The following is a 22,052-nucleotide window of genomic DNA, read 5'->3' on the forward strand; positions in this document are numbered from 1 at the left end:
TGACCCCCAGGTCAGGCCACCTGCTACCTCTGCCCTTTCCCAAAGCAAAGGCCTTTCCTTACATTGGGAAGAGGCAGAGGTAGGGTTAGGGATATGAACCAGAAGATGAAAGGCAGGGCGGGCAGGGAGCAGGGCATCAGGGCAGAAGCCAGATGCTAGGGATGAATAACAGAGGAATATAGGTAAGAGCGAATTCTGCTGGTGGGCGCAGCCGGAGGCGAACGGGAGCCGCCCCGGTCCGGAGCCCACGGCATCCGGGACAGACGCGCCCTAGCGCAGGCCAGGCACTCTGGGGACCGAGGCGAGGTGTGGGGAGAGGCTCTGAGGGCCAGAGCGCAGAGAAAGGCAACCCGGCTTGCGGACGCAGCTCCCCGCACACCCGTCCTTCCCCTCCTCTCGGCTCCCCGAGGCCGCGGGGCGGGCGGGCGCGGTTCCGGGGGTGGGCGGGCTGGGCGGAGAGGAGGCGGGGCCGCCGCAACTGCCTTCTCCCAGCCGCTCCCGCCCGCAGCCAGAGGGAGCGGAGCCTCGGCCAGCTCCGGGGGGCAGGCGCCGCAGCGCAGCCCTATCCGTCCGTGGAGCGGACCAACTGGAAGCCGGGTGCAGCCGCGGGAGGAGGACGGTGGGGGCAGGTGCCGGCTGCGCCATGGACCGGCCGCGCCTGCTGCTGCTGCTGCTCCTGGGGGTGAGTGCTAGACGGAGGGGAACCCGCACCCTACCCGGGACCGGAACCCCGATGGGGTCAGGTTTCCCAGAGAGAAAATACGGCAGAGCGATGGGTCCCAGATACTGGGGCTGGGTGGCGGGAGAGGAGCTCCCATGCCAGGATCCACGGGGGAGCGCCAAGGCTCTCAGGGCGCAGAGGAGACCCTGAGAACCCGGGTGGAGATGCGGGCCAGAAGTGCGCACGGATGCGGTACTCAGGTACCCGGGGGTGTGTGTGAAGGAGCTGGGAGGGTCTCTGAGGAGGGGGTCCTTGGGCTCTTGGATGCCTGGGTACTTTGGAAGAGGGCGCTTGAATGCCAGGATCTCAAGAGGACTTTGCCCCCCCGAGCATCTTGATTTCTGGAGGGTTGTGGGACGGAATCCAGGCTACAGAGAAAGGAGGAATGGGACCGGGACTAGAGGTGTGAGAGGTGAGCGGGCCTGGAGACGAGGGGATGGAACAATGGGAAAAGAGGTTGGAGAGAGGGAAGGGACCCGCATCGGACAATGAGGACTGGCCAGACAATGGGGGGGAGGGGCGTGGGAGGGAGAGCTTCGGAGAGTGGGGGTCGTCGGTTGAAGAGAGAGAAGTGGGTTGAGGAGGACAGAAAAGGGACGGCAACGAGGGAGGTAGAGAGATGGAAGCAAAATGAAAGAGGACGGATAAGGAAGAGCGGACCCTAAGGTGGCCGGGACCCCGCGGGTCCGCCGATGGACAATGAGTCCAGAAGAGAGAGCAAAGGAACGGACGTTTCCAGCTTCTGTCGCGCGCTCTTCTCGCGGCCTCGCCCAGTCGGGGAACTGCGCTGGGGTCCGAGGCTGGGAAGGGAGCGCCCACTTCGCCGGGACGAACCCGTTCCCCTGATTTCCACCCCCTCACCCCTCACGACCCACAGTCTGCTCCAAAGCGCTTATTCTTTGCGGTTTGAAGCAGCGCGGCGGACGGGAAGGGATGGAGTGGGCGTCGTCCGACCAGGTCTGGCTGCAGCGAAGTCTCAGGCTGCAGAGCGCTGGTCCGCTCCAGGCTGGGAACGTCCCGGCAGCGCGCAGCCCAGGGTCGCGCAGGCGGAGGCAGCCCGTAGGGGGCGCTGCGTGCGAGGGTAGTGCCCTCCGCAGCAGCGGGCGCCCCGGGGGCTGAGCGCCCGCTCCTCTTTAAGTTAAGTGACCGGAGCGCGGCACTCGCGGTTCGCTCTGCTCCAGCGCCGGGCGCGTCGGGATTCCCCCTGCACTCCCTCCAACTTTCGGATGAGGGTGCTGAGCACCGAATGAGACAGAGGCGCTCGGACGCCTCGGATCCCGTCTGGGCAAAGGACTGCCTGTCCTCTTTAGTATCTAAGTCCGCCGGTAGTTCTGACAAGAGATTCAGGATGTGTGACCTGGCGTGTGGCCACGAACGGAGTGCCCTGGAAGGTTTGGCAATGGAGGACATATCCTAACTCTCCCTGCCGTCTTCCTCTCTCTTCTGAGCAGCGCGCTCCAGATCCCCGTTTTACAGATATGGAGACTGAGGCTCTGACAGTTTAAACAATTTGGCTAAGATCCGACACGCAAGTTGAGCCAGAGTCCTAGCTCGACTGTCCCTGATTCCCAGCTCTGTACTGCCCGTACCTTTTAAGGAGGCAGCCGGGCGTCCCAGCTTGGGATGAGAGCTGCGTTTCCCAGCGGGGCGGGCTTGCCACCATCTCGAGGCAGGCCAGCGGTGGAATAAGGAGGCTGGCCGGGCAGAGACCTCCCGGGGCGCTGGCCCCCTGAGGAAGTTCAGCCCCTTTAGGAAGACAGCCTGGAGCTGTCGGTACCTGTGGCTTCGTCCGGGGTTTAGGAGTGACTGCGCACACGTCTGCTGACTAATGCCGCGGGTTAGAGATGCTTCCCCGTTGAGAAAGGACTCGGGGCCGCGGGACTGGAGCGGACAGTCGTGTGGATCCTGGAGGCGCAAGGGGTGGGCTCTGGACCCGGGCTAGAGGTAGTGTCTCCCCGAGTGGAGAAGAGGCGAGGAAAGCGGAGAGCTGGGCGTGGAGGGCCTGGGGACTGGGGAGGTGGTCCCCGCGCAGAGCCTGCCGCCAGCAGCCCCTGCCACTCTGGCCGCCGCCTGGCCGCTGCTCCCTGCCGGCTGGCTCCGCGCTCCGCGGCGCTCCGAGTTCTTCCTGGGCCGCAGCGAGAGAGCTGAAACCAGAGCGCGTCCCGACGGGTCCGCTGGCGGGCCGCGCCGGTAATGGAGGCACTTTGTCATTCAGACGTCTGTAACCGGAGCCGCCGGGCTGGCTAATGCGCCTAATAGGGATGCAGGGAAGGCAGCAAATAGGAGCACGCGAGCGGCCGGGCGGGGCGGGCGGCTCCGGGAGGGAAGGGGTGCCCACCCGGCTGTACCAGCCGGATCCCACTCACCGGCACAGATGCCTCCCTCGGGGTGAGGGGTTAGGGGGCGGGAATAATAAAACTGGTTGAGCGCCTACTACGTGACGCACACTGCCCCGGGTAATTTCTCTTGCGTTATTTAATCCTATGAGGCCCCAGCAGAATAAATCTAGTTATTCCCATTTTACAGCTGAGGGAGTCGAACCTCCCAGACCTTCAGGCAGGAAACCCGGCTCCTCCAGTTAGTGAGTGTGGAGCCTTTGGAGCTCAACATGTTTGGCTTGGAGCTTCCTCTTTCCTCCGTCTGCCCGCCCCTCTCCCTTCTAGATCACGGAAGGACCAGTGGCCCCGAATCACTACTGACCCTGGAGGTGACATCCGTGCCCTATAGCCTTGGCACCACAAATCTGGAATTGAGTCCCTTGGCCCCACGCAGTTCCCGCCCCCCTCACAGTCTTCATTAGCACCATCCTCAGAAATTAGCTCGTCTCCTGCCCCAAACTGCACCCCTGTTAAGGGGGGGGCACGTGCCAGTGCCTCCCCTAGGCTTGCAGCGACCTCGGAAGACCCTCCACATATCTGAAAACTCTTAACCCCATGGCGGTCGCTAATGCCCCCATTCACCGAAGGAAACCTTGCCCATCCTGTTGAGAATGGTTAGGGTTCATCATACCGAAGCATTCATATTCAAATTTTTAAAACTATTTTGGCATGTTTTCTATTTTGTTTAATTTAAAATTTTTTTAAATTCTTAGGTCAATGTATCTAAGGGCACTTCCACTTTTAGTTTCTTGAAAGCCTTAAAATGGCAAAACTAAAACGATTGCAAACATCTTCAAAAATTGGATGAAATCATTCCAACTGGAAATGAATACGTGTAATAAATGTAAATTTCAGGCAACTGCATCTATCATTTTGGTAAATCGTCATTTTGGAGCAATTAGCCTGGATCCTAGTCATCCCTCCCGGCTTCCCAAGATTGCCCTGGCTCGGACCAATAGAAGGTGGCCTGCATCAGGCCACTTAGCAGAGTAGCCTCTGGGGACTCAGTTTCCCCATCTGTCAGAGAGAGGGGAAGAAGGCAATCCCTCTAGTCTTTCCCCCTCAGCAGCTTGGCTTCTGGAGTCACTGTTTGGGGTGACATTTCCTCTCCCTTGTGGGATTGTGGTTCCCCACAGAAATCAGGGACCACGTCTCACTGGAAACTCTTATTTCAATGCTCAGTAAATAGTTGTTGAGTTACTTGACTTTATGGAGAGCAATTGCCCATCCTCCTTTGGTCCCCATGCTGTCCTCAGACTCCCTGGCATCTAAGACCTTCTTCCTATCTCTCCTGTCCCTACTCTCCCATGGTTTCCTCTTTGAGGGGATGGCTACAGTCTCCTCTCGCACTACCTCCCACCAGGCCCCAAGCTCACTTTGCCTAAGACAAGACACTGCTTTGACACCTGCCATTTATTCAGCTCCTACTACACACCAGACGGATTCGAATAAATTATTTCCTTCAGTGTTCACAGCAACCCTGAACGGTAGATACCCAGTGTTTTAGGAAGGGAAACTGAGGCTCAACGAGATTGAGAATGTACCCAAAGCAACATACTATTAAGTAGCAGATCTGCAATGTTTTGAAATAGGAAACATAAAACAAGCATAGGAAACACATGGTCACTAATTACATGGCCTTGATTCCAAATGAAAGACTTGGGAGAAGAGAGAGGACCACGGGCGGCAGCAGGGGGAGCAGGCCCTTGAAGAGGGGCTTGAGCAAGGCGGCCACTCCCCCCAAGATCACTGTGCAATATACAGGTCATATATCGTGGAAAGGTACACTTGAAACCTACATGATCTTATTAACCAATAGCACCCCAATGAATTTAATTAAAAAAAAATAAAACAACTTGCTAACTTAAAAATAAAAATAAAGACCCTGGAAAAGAGAAAAAAAGGCTCCCAGTGGGGACGAACAGCTCAATCATTTAATGTTTACAGCAACCCTATGAGGCAGGTACGGTCGTGATGACCTAATGAGAAGCTACTGAGGCAGAGAAATTCAAGACTGGTCCCAGATCACCTACCTCTAAGTGAGTAATGAGCCAGGATTCGGAGCCATAGAGGCCGCTGAGGACAAAGGCAGTATTGCTCACATTTTTTACTCAGAGAATTGTCCCTGACTGGTTCATATCCTACTTCCATTGGTTTTATGTACTATGTAACTATTGGTTACATAGTTTCTAAAGATTCAATTAGACCTAATAGATTGGAGTGGTGAGGGAGGGGCCACTCAGGTCACTCCCCAGTAGCAAGAACACTTGACAACTGATATCTTGACAAGAAGGGAAGAGACAGGAAAAGTATTTTAAAGAGCTGACAGGAGAACTCAAAGAGACGAAAGTGTGGTAATTTGGGATAGAGAACACAAGGATCTCACTGCATAGCAGCCTGGAATAGTCGCTGGTGTAAATATTGAGTCCCTGAGTCATGGGGAAACCATGAAGATATGTTCCAGAGCCAGAGAAGGGTGCAGCCACCACGGTTAAATGAAAAACAATAGGTGATTAGAGCAACAACTCCTTGACTTTCGGGAAACCCAGAAGTCATTCCCCAGGGAGTTCTAGTTAAGTGAGGTCCCTATTTTGTGCCAGGTACTGTTTCAGGCGCTGGGACAATCACAGGCGGGCCCTCGGGGAGTTGACAGTCCAGTGGGGGATCCTGTCAAGTGTCAGAGCAGACAAGAATAGTCAACTAGGAGAACGTGTAATATAGGGCAGCTTCAGCTAATCTGGGAGGGGTGGGGGAGGGGATGCAGGCCCACTTCCTTGAGGAAGTGATATTTAAGCAGAGCCCTAAAGGATGAAAAGAAATTCAAACAGACCTTCTGGAATCCCACTTGCCTCCTGGGGGAAAGCCTGTATCTGGGACTCCACCCCACCCCCTCTAAGACTTCTGGTGTGCAGATGTTCCCAGCACTGTGTTTCTGCCACCTGGGAGGAGAGGGTGGCAACCCCCAAGGTTGCCCTCTTCTGCTGCCGGCACCTTCCCCGCTCATCTCTTGAGGACCATAGGCTGTCTCCAAGACTACTCCAGTTTGTTTACCCCCCTTGCCTCCCTCTAACCCTGGTGAGATCTCGGGCTATCTTAAGGGACAGAGGGAAGGGAGTGCTCTTGGTCACGATCTGGTCAATGAGGAAGCAGAGGAAGGTCCACAATGAACTTGAATGCTCTCCTCTGCTGCCGGGACTGAGAGCTCACACATCCTCTCAGTATCAAATGGGAGCTGCCTAGTCTGGGGCCAGGGAGTTTTACTAGACATGAAGATTTTTTTTTTTTTAAGGCACAGAAATATAAAGCAAGCTGCCAGCAGCCCCTCCCTCTAGGGAATCTGGTGCTAAATCGTTCCATCCATGAGCAAAGATGCCTTGGCGGCAGGAATCTGACTCCCCTTTCCCCTGGTTCCAGAGCAGTTCCCACTGGCTGATGGGGGGCAGGGAAGGGGGAACTGGCGGCTGGAAATCAAACCCCGGTGGAGCAGGGCTGCTCGCTGGTGAGGGCTGCCACATTCTTCTCATCATTGATAACAGGAGACCCTTTCTCACAGCTTGGTGCCACACTCCTGCTGATTGGCTGGTCTTTTCTCTGGCCCTGAGCTGTAGCCATGTGGAGAGATGGAGTCTCAGAGAGGGAGAGCGGGGCAGGTGTCAGGATTTGAACCCAGTATCCCACTGCTCTGCCTTCTGTTCTTGTGTGCAGTTACCTCCAGTTGGAGATATAATATGTGGGTGGTAGGAAGGGCCTTGCTAGCCTTTGTTAGAAAAAGGCTCCCCTCTGGGTAGATGCAGCCCTGCAGGTTTGTAGCTTAGTAAGTGGCATTTAGTCTAAATCTCAGCCTCCAGTCGCCCCGTTGGCTGGAAGACCTGTGCGAGCTACAGCCTGTCCAAGCGTGCATGATGTCCCTGTCTGAAGGCCCTCTGCTGGGCCTCAAGCCACCTTCACCATGTGTCGTCCTTGAGATTCCAAGAGTGGCTGTAACCCTAAGGTGAACTCTGCAGAGGGTCAGTGAGGGAAGCTCTGACCTCAGACCCCCAGCAGCCTGCAGGGGTGCACTGTCCCCCAAGGCCCCTCTTCCTGCCAGCTTTGATGTGCCTAATGCCTCCCTGGCGAGCTTGTCCAGGCCCAGGTGGTTCCAATAGAAGGATTTAGGAGGGGTGTTTGATCCCTCAGAAGACACCCCCTCTCTTTTCTCTTGCCAGTCTGACCTTCTGACCCACCCTCCCACCCAGGTGTCCTTTGGAGGTGCCAAGGAGACATGCCCCACAGACCTGTACACCCATAGCGGTGAGTGCTGCAAAGCCTGCAACCTAGGAGAGGGTGTGGCCCAGCCGTGTGGAGCCAACCAGACCGTGTGTGAGCCCTGCCTGGACAGTGAGTAAAGGGTGGCAGGTGGGGAGAGGGGAGAGGAATGGGAGGGAGGGGCCTGGGGCTGGGGAGGAGCGTGCCCAGCAGAGGCCTCACAAGTCCTCTGCCTCCTGCCCACCACTGTAGGGGCACCAGACGTGGGTCTGATGCAGGATAGGAGGCAGAGACAGGAAGCTGTGAATGGATGAGAGAGGTGTGCAGAGGAAGGAGGGGGACCTGACAGGGGATCTCAGGGGGCAGCCCGTTTCCAGTCCCCAAGCAGAGACGCCTGGTAGAAGAGTGTGGCCAGGTGGGAGGAGTAGCTGATACTAAGACAAGCTAAAAATATCATCTGCACTGCAAAATCAATGGCTGCCACTGGTGTTTTAGGGGGGGAGGGGAGGAAGATCAAATCCTGGCTGCCCTGGAGACTGACCTTGGGGGATCCTGGGAGGGTGTGGCCACCCCTCCCCCCAGGCCAACTCTTCTCCAGCTCTGACTAAGGAAGCAGAGCTTTCCCAGGCCGAAGGGATGGGGGCTGGAGTACTCTGAGGATGTCCTTGGGCAGTGATGTCAGGTGGCAGAGAGGAGGGGCACTGTGGCCATTCCTACCTGAGATTTCCTTGGGAATGGGAGGGAACCCTGTCTGCCAGGGCTGTTGGATGAGGGAGGCCATGGGATGGTGGGTCTGGGGTCTGAAATCTGTGCGCCTGAGTCAGGAGTCTGGGCTCTGCTGATGCCCCCAGCCTCCATTGCTGCCTTCAGGCTATGGGCTCAGTACTCTTTTCCGGACCCTGCCCGGAAACCTTTTCTCACTGCCAACAGTCAGATGTTGGCACTCAAAGCCCCATGGAGGGGCTGTGTTAACCATACCCAGGTTATTCTATAATCGCGCTGGGAGCAAGAGTGCAGAAACTGGGAGCTCTGAACCCACTGGCCAGCCTAGTCTTACCTCTGGCCGCCTCCTCACCACCACTATCAAACACCTGCGCACCCCTCCGTCCTTCAGGCAGCCCCAAGTCCTTGGTGTTCCCAAGCATACTATTTTCCTATCTCTGTGATTATGAATCCTATAACTCCACCCCCCAGCAGAGGGATGCCTGGGACTGAGTGGGGAGAGTAGACATCCTGTAATGCCCTGGCCATCTGGCCACCTGCCCTGGTCCTCACCTAACAGGGTTTCCATCCCAGGGAAGCGTTGGCCAACTATTGCCTACCCTGGAACCTCCCAAGATCGCCTCTCTCATTTCCTAGACTCCAGCCCAGGGCCTTTCCTCCTGGACCCTAAGTCTCCTAGGATGGGACCCTACTCACCTGCTGTCAAAGCAAGAGGTGGAGTAGAAGAGCCTGGGAGACGGAGGTTCTGGCATCTCTGGGGAGGAGGATCCTTGGCAAGCTCAGAGGTAGTGGCAGGAATCCTCCTCCCATTTCCTCGAACTGTTCCCCTCCTCCTCCCCCACCCCGCGCTCCTCACCAGCTGCGTTAACAGGCCCCTTTACAAGCCCGCTTTATGGAATGGAGACCCAGTGGACCTTCCCTCTATCCTCAAAACGTTTCCCCAAGGAAACCCATTAAGTTCCCGCCTTCATTCTCTGCCAAAAAAAAAAAAAGACCACATTTTCCCCACCCACTAAAGCCCTCTCCCAGGAGTTTTCTGCTAATATTCTGTATTTTTCCTTTGAGCAGGGACTTCCTTTCCCCTCCTGGATAACTATACCTCCCCCCTGCTACATGCCAAACAGATAGGAGTCTCTTGTTTTTTTTAAATTGGAAATCCTGCCTGGGCTGCTTATGTTTGGAAGTTCTTTCTGCTGTCTGACTATATCCCTGCTACTGAAGTTCACCATACTTGTCATTGCCCACCCCATTTATACTATATATATGTATAGAATATATACATATACTATACATGGGGCCCAACCTTTATAGGATCCATGCTGTATGTCAAGTGCTCTACAGTGAAATTTCATTTATTCCTCAGCACAACCCTGTGAGTGGAGATATTATTCTCTATTTTACAGAGAAAGGAAAAAGCTCAGAGAGGTTAAGTATAACACCAAGGGTCACACAGCTAAGTGACGGAGGCAGCTTTGAATCCAGATCTGCCTGATTCCTAGGAAAAGAAATACAGGTGTCCCTGGGCCAGAACTGACTCTGTCTTCACTTCTCCCCCAATTTCTTCCCCTTTCCCTTCTGTCTGGCTTTCCCCTTCTTTGTTTCTCCACACCCTACCACCACCACCAATTTGTCTCTTGGTGCCTTTAGAGAAGGCAGAGATCAGACCCTACAACAGGCCTTGTTTTCCCATCAGTGGGGTGCTACTCTCTACTTCTGCTCCTCTCATTCTGAGCAGACCTCCCCTGCTTCTCAGTTGCTAAATCCCTGCTCTTCCTCTCCTTGGAACAAAGATGCACCCTCCTGAATTCGACTGGCACGAGTTCTCTACCCTGGGCTGGAAGGGGTGAAGATCTGCTCTGTGCCTTCTCTTCTGTGCGCAGGGAGAGAGCCCTGGCATCCCAGCGTCCCTCCCCTGATTCTGGAGCTCACACCCATTAATTAAGACAGCATGAATTAAGAGTGAGCTTGGATATCTCCCCTTTATGCCGTTTGAAAGGGCAGAGGCTATATGCAAGTCCTTCTTGCTTTCTAGCTTCAATCCTTCCTGCTGTACCTGAACTTGCTTGCCAGGATTCCCATCCCCACCCTCAGAGCCAAGCCTTTTAACAGTGTGGAGGAGCGCCAAGGGTGGGAAATGATGCTGTCTAACCCTAGTTACTCCCATGCAGGCCACACCTGAGCCCCCACCTGTGGCAGGGCAGCTGGTGAGAGGCTCCTCGGTGAAGGCCCCGTGCCTGGGCTGGGTTCACTACCCAGCTTTGGCCTGCGGGGAGAGCTGGGTGGCAACCACGCTCAGATTATTCCTTAATCTTGCTGGGAACAAGGGCACAGGGCTGGGAACTCTCTAACAGAATTTGCCAAGAACTGTATCTGCACCGGCTGGGTTACCCTGCGAAGCCTCAGAGCCATCGCTTCCCGGGGCCTGGAGCATGGGGCTTTTGGTCCCCTTCTTTCCTTATGTGGGCTTTCAGAGACCTGGGATCAGCGACTAGAGGGCAGTGGGTGGGAATCAGTGAGGGGGTGAGGCTGAACGAGGGAGTCGGCGTCCTGGCGGGGAGTGGGGCAGGGAGGGAGGACCCGCAGCCCCTGCGTCCCAAGTACCCAAAGGCAGGCGACTAAAATCTGGGCTCGCAGCTCCCCACATCCATTTGCCCTCAGGCGTGACGTTCTCCGACGTGGTGAGCGCCATCGAGCCGTGCAAGCCGTGCACGGAGTGCGTGGGCCTGCACAGCATGTCGGCGCCCTGCGTGGAAGCCGACGACGCCGTGTGCCGCTGCGCGTACGGCTACTACCAGGACGAGGCGACCGGCCAGTGCGAGGCGTGCCGCGTGTGCGAGGCGGGCTCGGGCCTCGTGTTCTCGTGCCAGGACAAGCAGAACACCGTGTGCGAGGAGTGTCCCGAAGGCACGTACTCCGACGAGGCCAACCACGTGGACCCGTGCCTTCCGTGCACCGTGTGCGAGGACACCGAGCGCCAGGTGCGCGAATGCACGCGCTGGGCGGACGCCGAGTGCGAGGGTGAGCGTGCCGCGGGCCGGCTGCAGGCTGGGGAAGGGCGCCCCCTGGGGGTCGGGAAGGGAGAGGCCTGGCCTTGAGCCGGAGGCCACCCTCCCTGAACTGATGGAGGAGGTGGCTCCGGATCCCTCTCTCCAAAGGCCCCCTTTCACTCTCTCCTCATTTGGGCTAAGTGTTTGGAAAGCCATCGTCATCCTCCCAGGCCGCAGCTACTACATTCTGACTCACTTACCAGGTTTTTATTAACCTGTGACTATCAGCTGGGGATTGGGCGGGTTGCGGATAAGCAGCTGGAAAGAGGTCACTGTAACCAGAGCAGGGAGCAGGACGTACTTGACCCTTGAGGCAGTCCTTCTGAACTGGAATAGGGGCTTGAGGAACCTCAGGACTTGAGAATCTTTGGCACTGAGGCCTGGTCTAGGCCTATGGTGGGTTATGGCTCTAGGACCTAAGATGGAATCCGCGTACCATGTCACTTACTATCTGAGTGATGTTAGTTAGGGAGGTCACTCCTATCTTGGACCTCGGTTTCCTTATGGTCAGTGGGTTATCAGTGTTATGGGTTAGAGAAGGTGGCCGGCCCACTTCAACTTGTGGTATCCAGGGATGGGGTCAACAGCCATTTTTACGGTTTAGTCAAGGATGAAGTTGGACCCAGGGAACACTAAGGAGGTTGTGGTCAGGGGCTTTTGGGGTGGAGGCAAAGGGGAAGTGGCAGGAGCCGCAGGATGAGAGGCAGGTTGCACGGGAGGCCACGGTCCTCCTCCCCCAGGGTGGGTGGGAGTTGGGTGTCCCCACTTTAGCCAGGCACAGGCCTGAAAGGAGATGTGATGATTCCTGGGAAGGGAGGAGGAATGACGTTTAGAGCAGAGCAGTTTTGGTTTCTAGTTAGTGACATCTGTCTCCACTGCAGGGAGAGGTTGACAAGGCCTTTACGTTCTCTTCGTTACCCTGTGGCTGGGTGTCCATTTAGATATTTCCCTAACCCCCAGGCAGCTCAATGCCTCCTGTAGGGAGCCCCAAGTTTGATGGGAAAGAGACAGACAGCCTTTGCCTCAGTCTGATGAGAGAGACAAGGCCCCAGCCGTCAGTTCCCAGCTCTCTCATTCTGGTGGAGGCAGCACAGCCTCTGCCGCCAGTCGGTCCCCAGTCACACGGGACAGACAGGTCCCCTTTGTGGAGACCCTCCAGTGTGCCACTGGCTCCCACACAACCGTGCCTTCCTTCCACCTCCTGCCATCTCTGGCTCAGAGAGCTCAGGGTGGAGAGGGCTGTTAAGTTGGGCTGAGGCCAGGTGTGTGTGTGTGTGTGATGTTTCCTGTATTGGGGTGGGGGTGGAGGTGGCAACGAGGATGGGGTACAGAACATGGTGGTTCTGGTGGCGATTGCCTTGGGCCAGGAAACAGGCGAGTGGCGTCAGCAAGGAGGGAGTTTCAGCAGCTGGCAACAGGCAGGTATGCAGCACAGTTCTGTGGGCAAGTCCGGACCAGCTGGTGGGGACTTAGTCAGGGGCGTGGCTAGAGCAAAGAAAGGGGGGAGGGGTGGGCTCTGCCTTGTCCAGGTGTTCACAGATTCCTCCCAGCTAGCACCCCACTTTCCCAGCCACCCTGAAGGAGGGGGGTACCCCTGAGGGCTGTGTTTATCCTTGTCCCTCTGCCCCTCCTTACTCTACCCTCTGAAGGGTTAAATGTCAGCTCTAGGGCACAGGGAGCATTTCAGGAAATGGAATTTGATTCATGGTTTGATTGCCCCCTTCCCCTCCCGTGCATTGTACTTTCTTGCATATACATTTCAGGTGTCAACATGGTGACTCACCCACCCTTGAGGCAGAAGCCCCCCCCCCCTCCAGTGCCCCAGTGAAATTTGGTTTTAGGAGGAATAACCCGGTTCCTTTCTCCACCCCCTAGTCTGACAGCTCCCATTCCGGAAGCGGCTGTCAGGGCCTGCCAAGGGCTTAGTGGGTTGGAATGCTAGTGGACATGGCCACATCTGGATCTCATCCCCCCAACCCCCATCAGAGGGTATGGAGAAATGTGGGGAAAGTGCCCTGAACAGTTCTGTCCTCGGCCGGGTCTGTCCCTCGCCTCCCTCTCCCACTGCTCTAGAATCTCTATGGTGGCCCGATTTGCCACCACACGTCCAGCCTACGGGATGGGGTCAGCCCCAGGGCTCAGGCTGCCTCCCCAGCTGCCCCAGCGCCCCGGCACCACAGGAGGAGACCCTCTCCGGTCTAATGCCGTATCTGGGGCTGCCACACACAGAGTTCTGTCTCTCCCACTTCCCACCCCGCCCCTCCCACCCTCCCCCAGGACTGAGATGGGAGGTGGTGAGGCAGGGAAGCAGATGGCAGCCCCCTCCCCAGTGCCAGCCAGATAGATTCCAGATTCACATCTTGGGGCCCTACCCCTCAGAAGGTGCTGAAAACAGGGCCCTTTGGAGCATCTTAGTCTTGAGCTGAGGAAGCCCAGAGACCAGGGGGCAGCTTTACCTCCAACTTGGGTGGGCAAAGCGGGAGCTGGGCGAGACTGAGCTGAGAAGCGAAGGGCCTTCCCATCACCCCTTGGCACGCCCTATCTGCTTTCCCTCCTTGCCCTAGGCGTAGGAAGTGAGGACGGATAGGGTAAGCAACTTTGCCCAGACAGGTACCCCCAGGTCGTGCAGAGCCCACAACCCCAGGAACTGCCCCCAGCTGGGAGGCAGAATGGAAAATCCCACCCACTGGTGCCAGGAGGTAGCTGGGTCCCCTGCCAGAGAGGCTGGCTATGCCCAGCTGGCAGGAGAGGACCTAGGTGGGTGGTGGGCACAGTCTTCTTCTCCCCGAGGTGCTGGGCAATACCTGCTTCATAGGCCCTCTCTGCACCGACAGCCTGCTTCCTGCCCAAAGGAGGGTTTGGGCGACTTGACACTCTCTTCTCTGGGTGGTAAGATCAGATGGTGTGAGGGCCATGCCGGGCAGGAAACAGGCTCGCCACTGTCCAAGGACTGGCTGGAGGGAAGCGAGCCTGCCTGGCACCCCCACCCTGCCCAGATCTAGAGCTAGGACATGAGAGGCTAGAAAGGAGGCTGAGGGCCAGCTCTGGAGAGGTGGGGCGGGGCAGGGTCGCTCTCTGCCCAGACCTGAGTATCCTCATCCCTCCTTATGGCGGGGGTGTCTGGAGCATTTGAGGCAACCTAGGGCCAGAGAGGTTACACTTCCCAGGGTGATTCCAGCTCGAAGCTTTGCGGGACTCTCTCTTCTTTGTGTGCATATGTTCATGCCAGGCTCTGGGCCCCTGGGGGGGGGGGGGGAGGCAGAATAGATTTCTAGGACCACAGCTTCCCCCGAGATGGAAGGGAGCTTGGAGACCATCTTTCTTCATATCCCCATTCTATGGACAGGGAAGTAGAGGCACTGAGAGTTGAAGGGACTGCTCCAGAGTCACACAGCAAGTCAGTGACACAGCCGAAGGAACCCTAGGTCTCCTGATTCCCAGGCACTTGATCTCTCGGTCGTCATAACATCATGCCTGCATTCCCAGCCCTCACCCATAGGTGTAACAGCTGCGCGCAGGAGCACCTGGAGTGGGCTGGAGACTCAGGAAAAAGCACTGGGTGGGTCGGATCATAAAGGGAGGGGTCGAGGGGAGTGGTCACTCAATCCTGTCACCCATCCTCCCAGAACTCCCTGGCCGCTGGATTACACGGTCCACACCCCCAGAGGGCTCAGACAGCATGGCCCCCAGCACCCAGGAGCCCGAGGTAGCCCCAGAGCAAGACATGGTGGCCAGCACCATGGCAGATGCGGTGACTACAGTGATGGGCAGCTCCCAGCCCGTGGTGACCCGCGGCTCCACTGACAACCTCATTCCTGTCTACTGCTCCATCCTGGCCGCCGTGGTCGTGGGCCTCGTGGCCTACATTGCCTTCAAGAGGTGAGCAGGGGGGGTGGGACAGAAAAAAAGACCTTTGCTTTCAAGGGCTTTACTGTGACCTTGACCTGAAAATGCACACACGCTTTTAACTCAACCCCAAACCAAGCTCATCGTCACTCACCATCCACTGCCCGCTCCAGGCATGGCAGATCAGCAGGAGGAGGGAGGGCGACTGTCCCTGTCCCGCCCTGGTGTCAGCACTGCCCCATTCCCACGCTGCTCCCCTCGCTGACTCCCCGGCCCCCAGCTGCACACAGAAGGCTTGCTTTACCAGCTGCCCTGTCCTCATTCACCGGACCCGTCACCCACACAGTTACCTACATGTGCATGTGTCTCTTCTTTCCCATGTCACACTTCCCATGTCACACTTAGGAAGCTGTGGCACCCACATCCAGAAATCCAGGATGTGCAAAAACTCCCAGAAAGCTTTTTAAATGTTTACCTGCATTTCTCATTGTTTAAAAAAAAAACAAAAAAAAAACATCAAAATAATAATGCTTGTTTGGGAAAATGCAAACAAGACTAATGTCTTGTAAAGCAAAAAGCAAAAGCTCCCTTTTTTCTCCCCAAAGCCTGCCCCTCTCATCATTGAAATCTGTCTGGATCCTTTCCAACCATTTTCTGTCATTTATAATCACGTACATAAAACTTTATAATTATACGTAAATACGCAAGTATATATACATATATTTTAGCATGAATGGGATCACACCATACATATTCTACAACTTGTTTTTTCACTAATCTCTCTCAGGAGAGCTTTCTTTGGGAAATATAGATTATCTGATCATTTGTAACCACTCATTCAATAATATGGATGGATTATAATTCATTCAATCAGTCTCCTATGGATGGACACTTGGTTGGTTTTCAGTTTTTTTTCTCGGTGCTTATAATAGCAGAGGAAGTCTTAGTACCATGTGTGTTCTGCACATGTGTGTGAGTATTTTACAAGGGTAGATTGGGAAAAGTGGAATTCTGGGAAGTCATTTATTTATGCGTCATTCATTCCATAGACATTTATTGAACATGCAGTGTGCACCAAACCCTGAGTGCCCCTCTGCCCTCACGATGCTTTCAGTGTAGGCCAAGGGCAGCCATGTAGAGAAAGAACCTTGGATCCTGTGGTGGGGGTTATAGTTGGGTACCTACCATGCCCCTGGCCCCCACACATCACAGCACAGCTGCCTGAGTGCGGGTCTCCCCCCTGAGGCTGGGCACGTCCTCTGGCTCCAGGTGGAACAGCTGCAAGCAGAACAAGCAAGGAGCCAACAGCCGGCCTGTGAACCAGACACCCCCACCTGAGGGAGAAAAACTCCACAGCGACAGCGGCATCTCTGTGGATAGCCAGAGCCTGCATGACCAGCAACCCCACACGCAGACAGCCGTGGGCCAGGGTGAGCAGCAAGGCCTGGCGGGGGACTGAGGCAGGGCGATCGGGAGCGGTTAGACTAGACTGTAGGAAGGACTGCCAGAGGGGCTGGCTACTGGTGTCTCTGGATAGAAGGATGGGAGTTGGGCTGACAGAAGGGTGGGGGAGGTCCTTTCCTGGGGCGTGACTTGGGAAGTGGAGGCTTTGACAAATTGGAGCATCCAGACTCATCAAGCTAATTGTCCCCCCTAGGGCTAATTACTCCCCCAAGTGGCTGCAATTAGCCTCCTGCCCTGGACCCCTGGGGAACAAGTAGTTAATTATGTCCCCTAATTGGCGGCCCATAGCCCAGCTCCAGGACACTTGCTGCAGTTGAGTCTGGGACTGAGAAGTCCTGTCTCCTCCTCTGCCTTGATTAATTGCTGGGGGACACAGAGGGGGTTGGGTGGCAGGGAGAGTGTCGAAGCTATGGGTGGTGAGGGCACGTGAGTCAGCATGCACCGTGCCCCTCCACAGCCTGACCCCTCATCCAGGATCTCATCTTGGCCATTCTTCTGCCCATAGGCCCTGGGGGCTTCCCCAGACCGAGAGAGACATTCCTTAGCCCTCCTCCGGTCTTATCCCAGGCGCCCAGGCCCACCATGGGGGGAAGCGGGACTGAAGGGTAGTGTCTGACTTCTCCTGGGTCCTTGGCAGCCCTCAAGGGGGATGGAGGCCTCTACAGCAGCCTGCCACCAGCCAAGCGGGAGGAGGTGGAGAAGCTGCTCAACGGCTCTGCGGGGGACACCTGGCGGCACCTGGCAGATGAGCTGGGCTACCAGCCTGAGCACATAGACTCCTTCACCCACGAGGCCTGCCCAGTCCGCGCCCTGCTCGCCAGCTGGGCCGCGCAGGACAGCGCGACACTCGACGCCCTCCTGGCTGCCCTGCGCCGCATCCAGCGAGCCGACATTGTCGAGAGCCTTTGCAGTGAGTCCACTGCCACGTCCCCTGTGTGAGCCGACCGGGAGCCCCTGCCTTGCCCCCACATTCCGATGACCAATGACCTGATGCTCCAGCCATCCCCATGGGCCAACGTCAGAGCTGAGCTCCTCCGGGCAGGGCCATGGAGCCTGGGGGGGCCCCCAAACCACAGCCCTGTCATTGGCCCCTTGTGGCCCCATCGCTTCTGATCACACTCCCTCTCCAGCGGCCTCTCCCGCCCCGTCCCTGCCCCCTCACCATCTCCAGCCTTCGGCTCCTTCTCCCTGCACTTCCAGGTGGCCCTGCCCTCCCACGACAGCAGGTGTCACACAGGAGGGCTGACACCAGGGGTGGTGTTGGGGATGATGACAAGGCCCCAGAGACTCAGAGGGAGAGACTGAGGACCCAGAGCCATGGACTCTACACTGTGAACTTGGGGAATGAGGGAGCATCATCGTGGCCTAAACCCTCCCCTCACCCCCGTCCCGTCTCCCCTCTGGCCTAAGGTGAAAAGGATCAGAAGTGTGTCAGAGCTGGGAGGGGATTTTCAAATCTAGTCTACCCCCCCCTTGTTTTACATACAGGACACTGAGGCCCAGAGAGAGGCAGTGACTGTCCCAAAGCCACCCAGCAAAGGGTCGGCCAAATGTGGGCTGGCCTCCTCCTCTCTGAATAAGGGTGCAGGCCTCAGGTTTGCTTAAGGGCTGGGAGAAGGGGGCCAAGTGACCCTCCGGGAGATGTCCTGCAGCCAAATCCAGTCTACCCTTTACCATTTCCAGACCTGTTCTGCCCCCATGGAGACAGGATGCTTTACCCAAGGTCTGGTCCATTGATCCATTATGACCTGAGTCAGATTTGGGCTTTGAGGAAAAGGGGGCTCTTTCCTTCTTCCTGCCCTTCTCACGCATGTCAGTGTGACATCTGTGAAGTAGCCCAGTCTGTAGATGCCCTCCATCCCAGCACAGACCCAGAGCCAACCTAGGCAGTGCTGGGGGTCAGGGTCTAAGGACGCCCCACCTGCAATACACACACACACACACACACGCACACGCACACGCACATGCACACACACACGCACATGCACACACACACACACACGCACACGCACATGCACACACACACGCACGGTGGGAAATCTTTTCTCCAAAAGTTCTTTCTTTTGGACTGGGACCGGATCCTGCCCGGGGCAGCTGCCAGAGAAACAACACAGGGAATTGAACTCTGCTCGCTGCCTTCCCTCGCCCCCGGGTTTGGCGGGCCAAGGACGGCTGAGGCTTGAGCTGGCGCCTGTCTTCCAAGGGCCTGCGCACAGAGGAATGCTCCCCCCCACCCCGGCTTCCCCATCCCTGAAGCCATGGGTTTGGCTGGACCCTGAAGGTTGTGATGAAGAAAAATGGACCAGTGTGGGAATGCAGCAAGAAGAAGTTGAGTTAAACTGTAGCCCCTAGATGGTCTGTCCAAAGTTTAGAGGACCCTACAAAGGACAATTTTTTCCTTAGCTTGGTTCCAGGAAAGGGCCTGGAGGTCCCTCCTGGCATGTTCTGTTTTGCTTGATGTTGGACTGAGTGGCTCCCCCCTCTATCTAGCATGAACGAGCCCGGAGCTGGGTGTGCACTAACAGCCACCCCTCCCCCACCCAGGTTCTCCCAACCCCCTGTGAGGGACTGGGAACATTGTATGTAGATGGCATTTCTTGGACCTCGATCTGTGATAGGAGGAGGAAACTCACCTGCTGGCCCCTCGCCTGTGCACCCGGAAGTGGGACAGAGTCTGAGTGTATTTATTTTCCTCCCCCGCAGTTGGGGAGGGGTTGGGGGTGGCAGGTATGTTTTAGCATGTGTTTGGTTCTGGGGCCCCTCCTGCCTCCCGTTGGGCCGAGATGGAACCCTCTTGGCCCCCTAGCTGGGGGCTGTGAGCTCCAGACTCCCCGACACCTTTCCCTTGCATCCTGTGTAATCATTTCTTGGGCCCTCCTGAAACTTACACATAAAACATAATGATGAACATTAAATAGCAAAGAAAGAAAATGAGTAGAGTGATTTTCTGGAAATGCACATGTTTTGAGTTGGCAGAGGTTGTACGTGTCGCAGGGACCCAGGTATAACTTTCAACTCAAAGTTCCTGTCCTGTTTCCCCCTGCACGCACACCAAATGGGAAAGTTTTAACAGAAATTCAGCAAATTCACATGTGTAGTAGCCAGGGAGTTAATTTATGTGGGATAGGAAAGGAGTGGAGGCCCTTTGCCCCCAGATCTTGGAGAGAGAAAGTGAAAACGGCCAAGCAGGAAGCCGGCCAGCTGTGAACTTGACCAGATGTCAGAAGTGACACTGACCACAGGGGAGCCAGAGGCTTGCTAAAAGGGCGGGGTCACAACCCTGCAGCCCCCAGCCACCCACATGGCCTGGGAGAGACTCTCCCCAACCCCCAACACAGGCACACGCACAGGGTCTGGCTCCAGATGGCCCGGAGGAGGCCTGGCTAGCCGACCAGCAGTTAGGAAGGCCCTCCCTTGTGGCTCTCTCAGGCAGGTCCCAGCTCTGGCTCCTGCCAGCCTGGCCTCGAGCCCCGCCTGGCCCAGGCCTGGGAGCTCCCCGGGCTGAGGGGTTCTGGGCCCTAGGCCTGTTCCCTTCTCCAAGGTGGCCCGGCTGTTCAGCCCCTGCTGATCCCTTGGCCAGATCTTCTGATGAGGCTGGCTTAGGGTTGTCAGGAAAAGCACAGGAGGCTTGCTCTTCCCAGAAAGAAAAGCAAACAAGCCTTCCTGGTCTCAGAATCCTGGGAGGGACCAGCCAGGCCCCAGATATTGGAGAGAGAAAGGGAAAATGGCCATGCGGGTAGCCGCTGTGAGGCAAGAGAGGGAGGGACAGCTGTCTTCCACCCTCCACCCCCGGCCAGGGAGAGCCGGGAGGAGGGTGTCTGCGGGGGCGCAGGGAAGTAGGAGAAGTGAGCCTGGCGCTTGGGTGACACCCAGTGTGCAGTGTGATGGGGAGACGGTCTGTCTGAGGGAGCTAAACATCGATGGGGAGACAGTGTCCCAGATTTGTTTCCGCTAATCTGATGACAGAGCCCCCATTCTGATGGGGAAACACCTCTAGTTCTGAAGGAGAGCCAGGCGTTGCCTGCGTGGATGAGGGAGACACAGTCCCTGCCTTCGGCGACCTTACATTCTTGAGGGAGAGACAGCAGCCAGACCCTGGATGGTGTGCAGTGCCATTGCTGGGGGTGAGTGGGAGGTCCTGGCCCAGACCCCCCCTACCAGCGGGTAGGGAAGCTTTGCTAGAAAAGGGGCATAGAAGCTGAGTCCTTAGAGATGAGTGGGATCAGTAAGCTGGGGAGGAACTGGCTCAGCAAAGGCCCTGCAGGGAGAGAACAGCGCACACAGGGCCTGGAGCCTGGAGAGGGAGCGGAGGCCCTGGGGCCCGACAGAGAAGGGCTTCGGAAGAGCCGGAAGAGCCGCGCTTCGGCGTCTGCACTGCGGCCTCAGAAGCCTGTGGACGCGCAGAGCACAGGCTCTGGCCGCAGGGTGCAGGGTGCGTGTGCCGCAGGACAGGCCGGGAGGTGCAGGCGCGCCCCGAAGTAAAGCAGGGGCTCCATGGACAGGCTCCGGGATGGAAAGCACGGGCTCTGGCCGCAGTGCGCAGAGTGCGCGTGCCGCAGGACAGGCCGGGAGGTGCAGGCGCGGGGCGAAGTAAAGCAGGGGCTCCATGGACAGGCTCCGGCGTGGAAAGCACAGGCTCTGGCCGCAGGGTGCAGGGTGCGCGTGCCGCAGGACAGGCCGGGAGGTGCAGGCGGGGGTGAAGTAAAGCAGGGGCCGCAGGGGGGCCAGAAGAGGGTGTTGTAAAAAGTTCCTTAGAGCACTAGGATTGGGTGAGGAGTACCAAGGGGACTGATCCTGCCCTAGGGCTCCGGGGGGTTGCGGGGCAGAGAACCTTGAAGACATCGTACCGGAGATTTGCACACATACACACCACCACCACCAAACTGGAGAAACTCTGTTCGCCCCCCTTCAGCCTAACTGCCACCCCGTTTTCTCCCATTCCCCGACGAGGGTTCATGAAAATGCCTCATGGGCTTCCCACCTACAAAGCGGCCTCCAGGGCTGCTGAGGCCCCTGGCAATGCCTCCGGCCACCGTCCTCCCCACTCTGTGCTCCCCCAAACCAGCCGTCTCACAATGCTTCCAGCTCCGAAGATCCCTCTAGCCACAGGGCTCTGGCACATCGATCTGGAACAGCCCTCTGTCTGGAACACGCTTTCCCCTTCTTTTCCAAGTTACCTCCCGGTTCCGTGCTTCCTTGTGGAAGCTCTCACCATGTTCTGGACCCAAATCAGCCGTCTTGGTTCCAGGTTCAGAGAACACCATGTTTCACTCCTTTGCTTTAGACCACTTATCTTCCTCTGCAATTAGGCACCCGTCTGAGTGATTATTTGGTTACTGTGAACTCCAGGAAACCAGAGACAGGGTCTGGTTTAGCTCACTTTCTGATCCTCGGCACCTTGCCTGGCATATAGCTAGCACCCAATAAAACTTTGCTGACTGAATGGAGGGCACTAAAGCAACCTCGTCCAATAGAAATCGAATGCAAGGGACATACGTGATTTTCAATTTTTTTAGTAGCCACATTACAAAAGAAAAAAGAAGCAAATGAGGTGAACTGAATGATATATTTCATTTAGCCCAACATTTCCAAAGTATTATTTCAACATATAATCAATATTTTTAAATT

At 56.6% G+C, this 22,052-nt stretch overlaps 1 protein-coding gene across 1 annotated transcript; it reads left to right on the forward strand.

Annotated features, from left to right (window-relative positions):
* The first annotated feature begins 524 nt into the window (after positions 1-524).
* On the forward strand, positions 525-19,341 carry NGFR (nerve growth factor receptor). The gene is made up of 6 exons (XM_066263895.1): positions 525-682; positions 7,335-7,476; positions 10,726-11,085; positions 14,741-14,993; positions 16,230-16,390; positions 17,062-19,341. The coding sequence occupies exons 1-6, from the start codon at positions 644-646 to the stop codon at positions 17,361-17,363; spliced, it is 1,257 nt and encodes a 418-aa protein (XP_066119992.1). The 5' UTR covers positions 525-643; the 3' UTR covers positions 17,364-19,341.
* Positions 19,342-22,052: the final 2,711 nt, after the last annotated feature.

This window comes from Saccopteryx bilineata, chromosome 2 (assembly GCF_036850765.1).
Source record: "Saccopteryx bilineata isolate mSacBil1 chromosome 2, mSacBil1_pri_phased_curated, whole genome shotgun sequence".
In the NCBI taxonomy this organism is placed as follows: Eukaryota; Metazoa; Chordata; class Mammalia; order Chiroptera; family Emballonuridae; genus Saccopteryx; species Saccopteryx bilineata.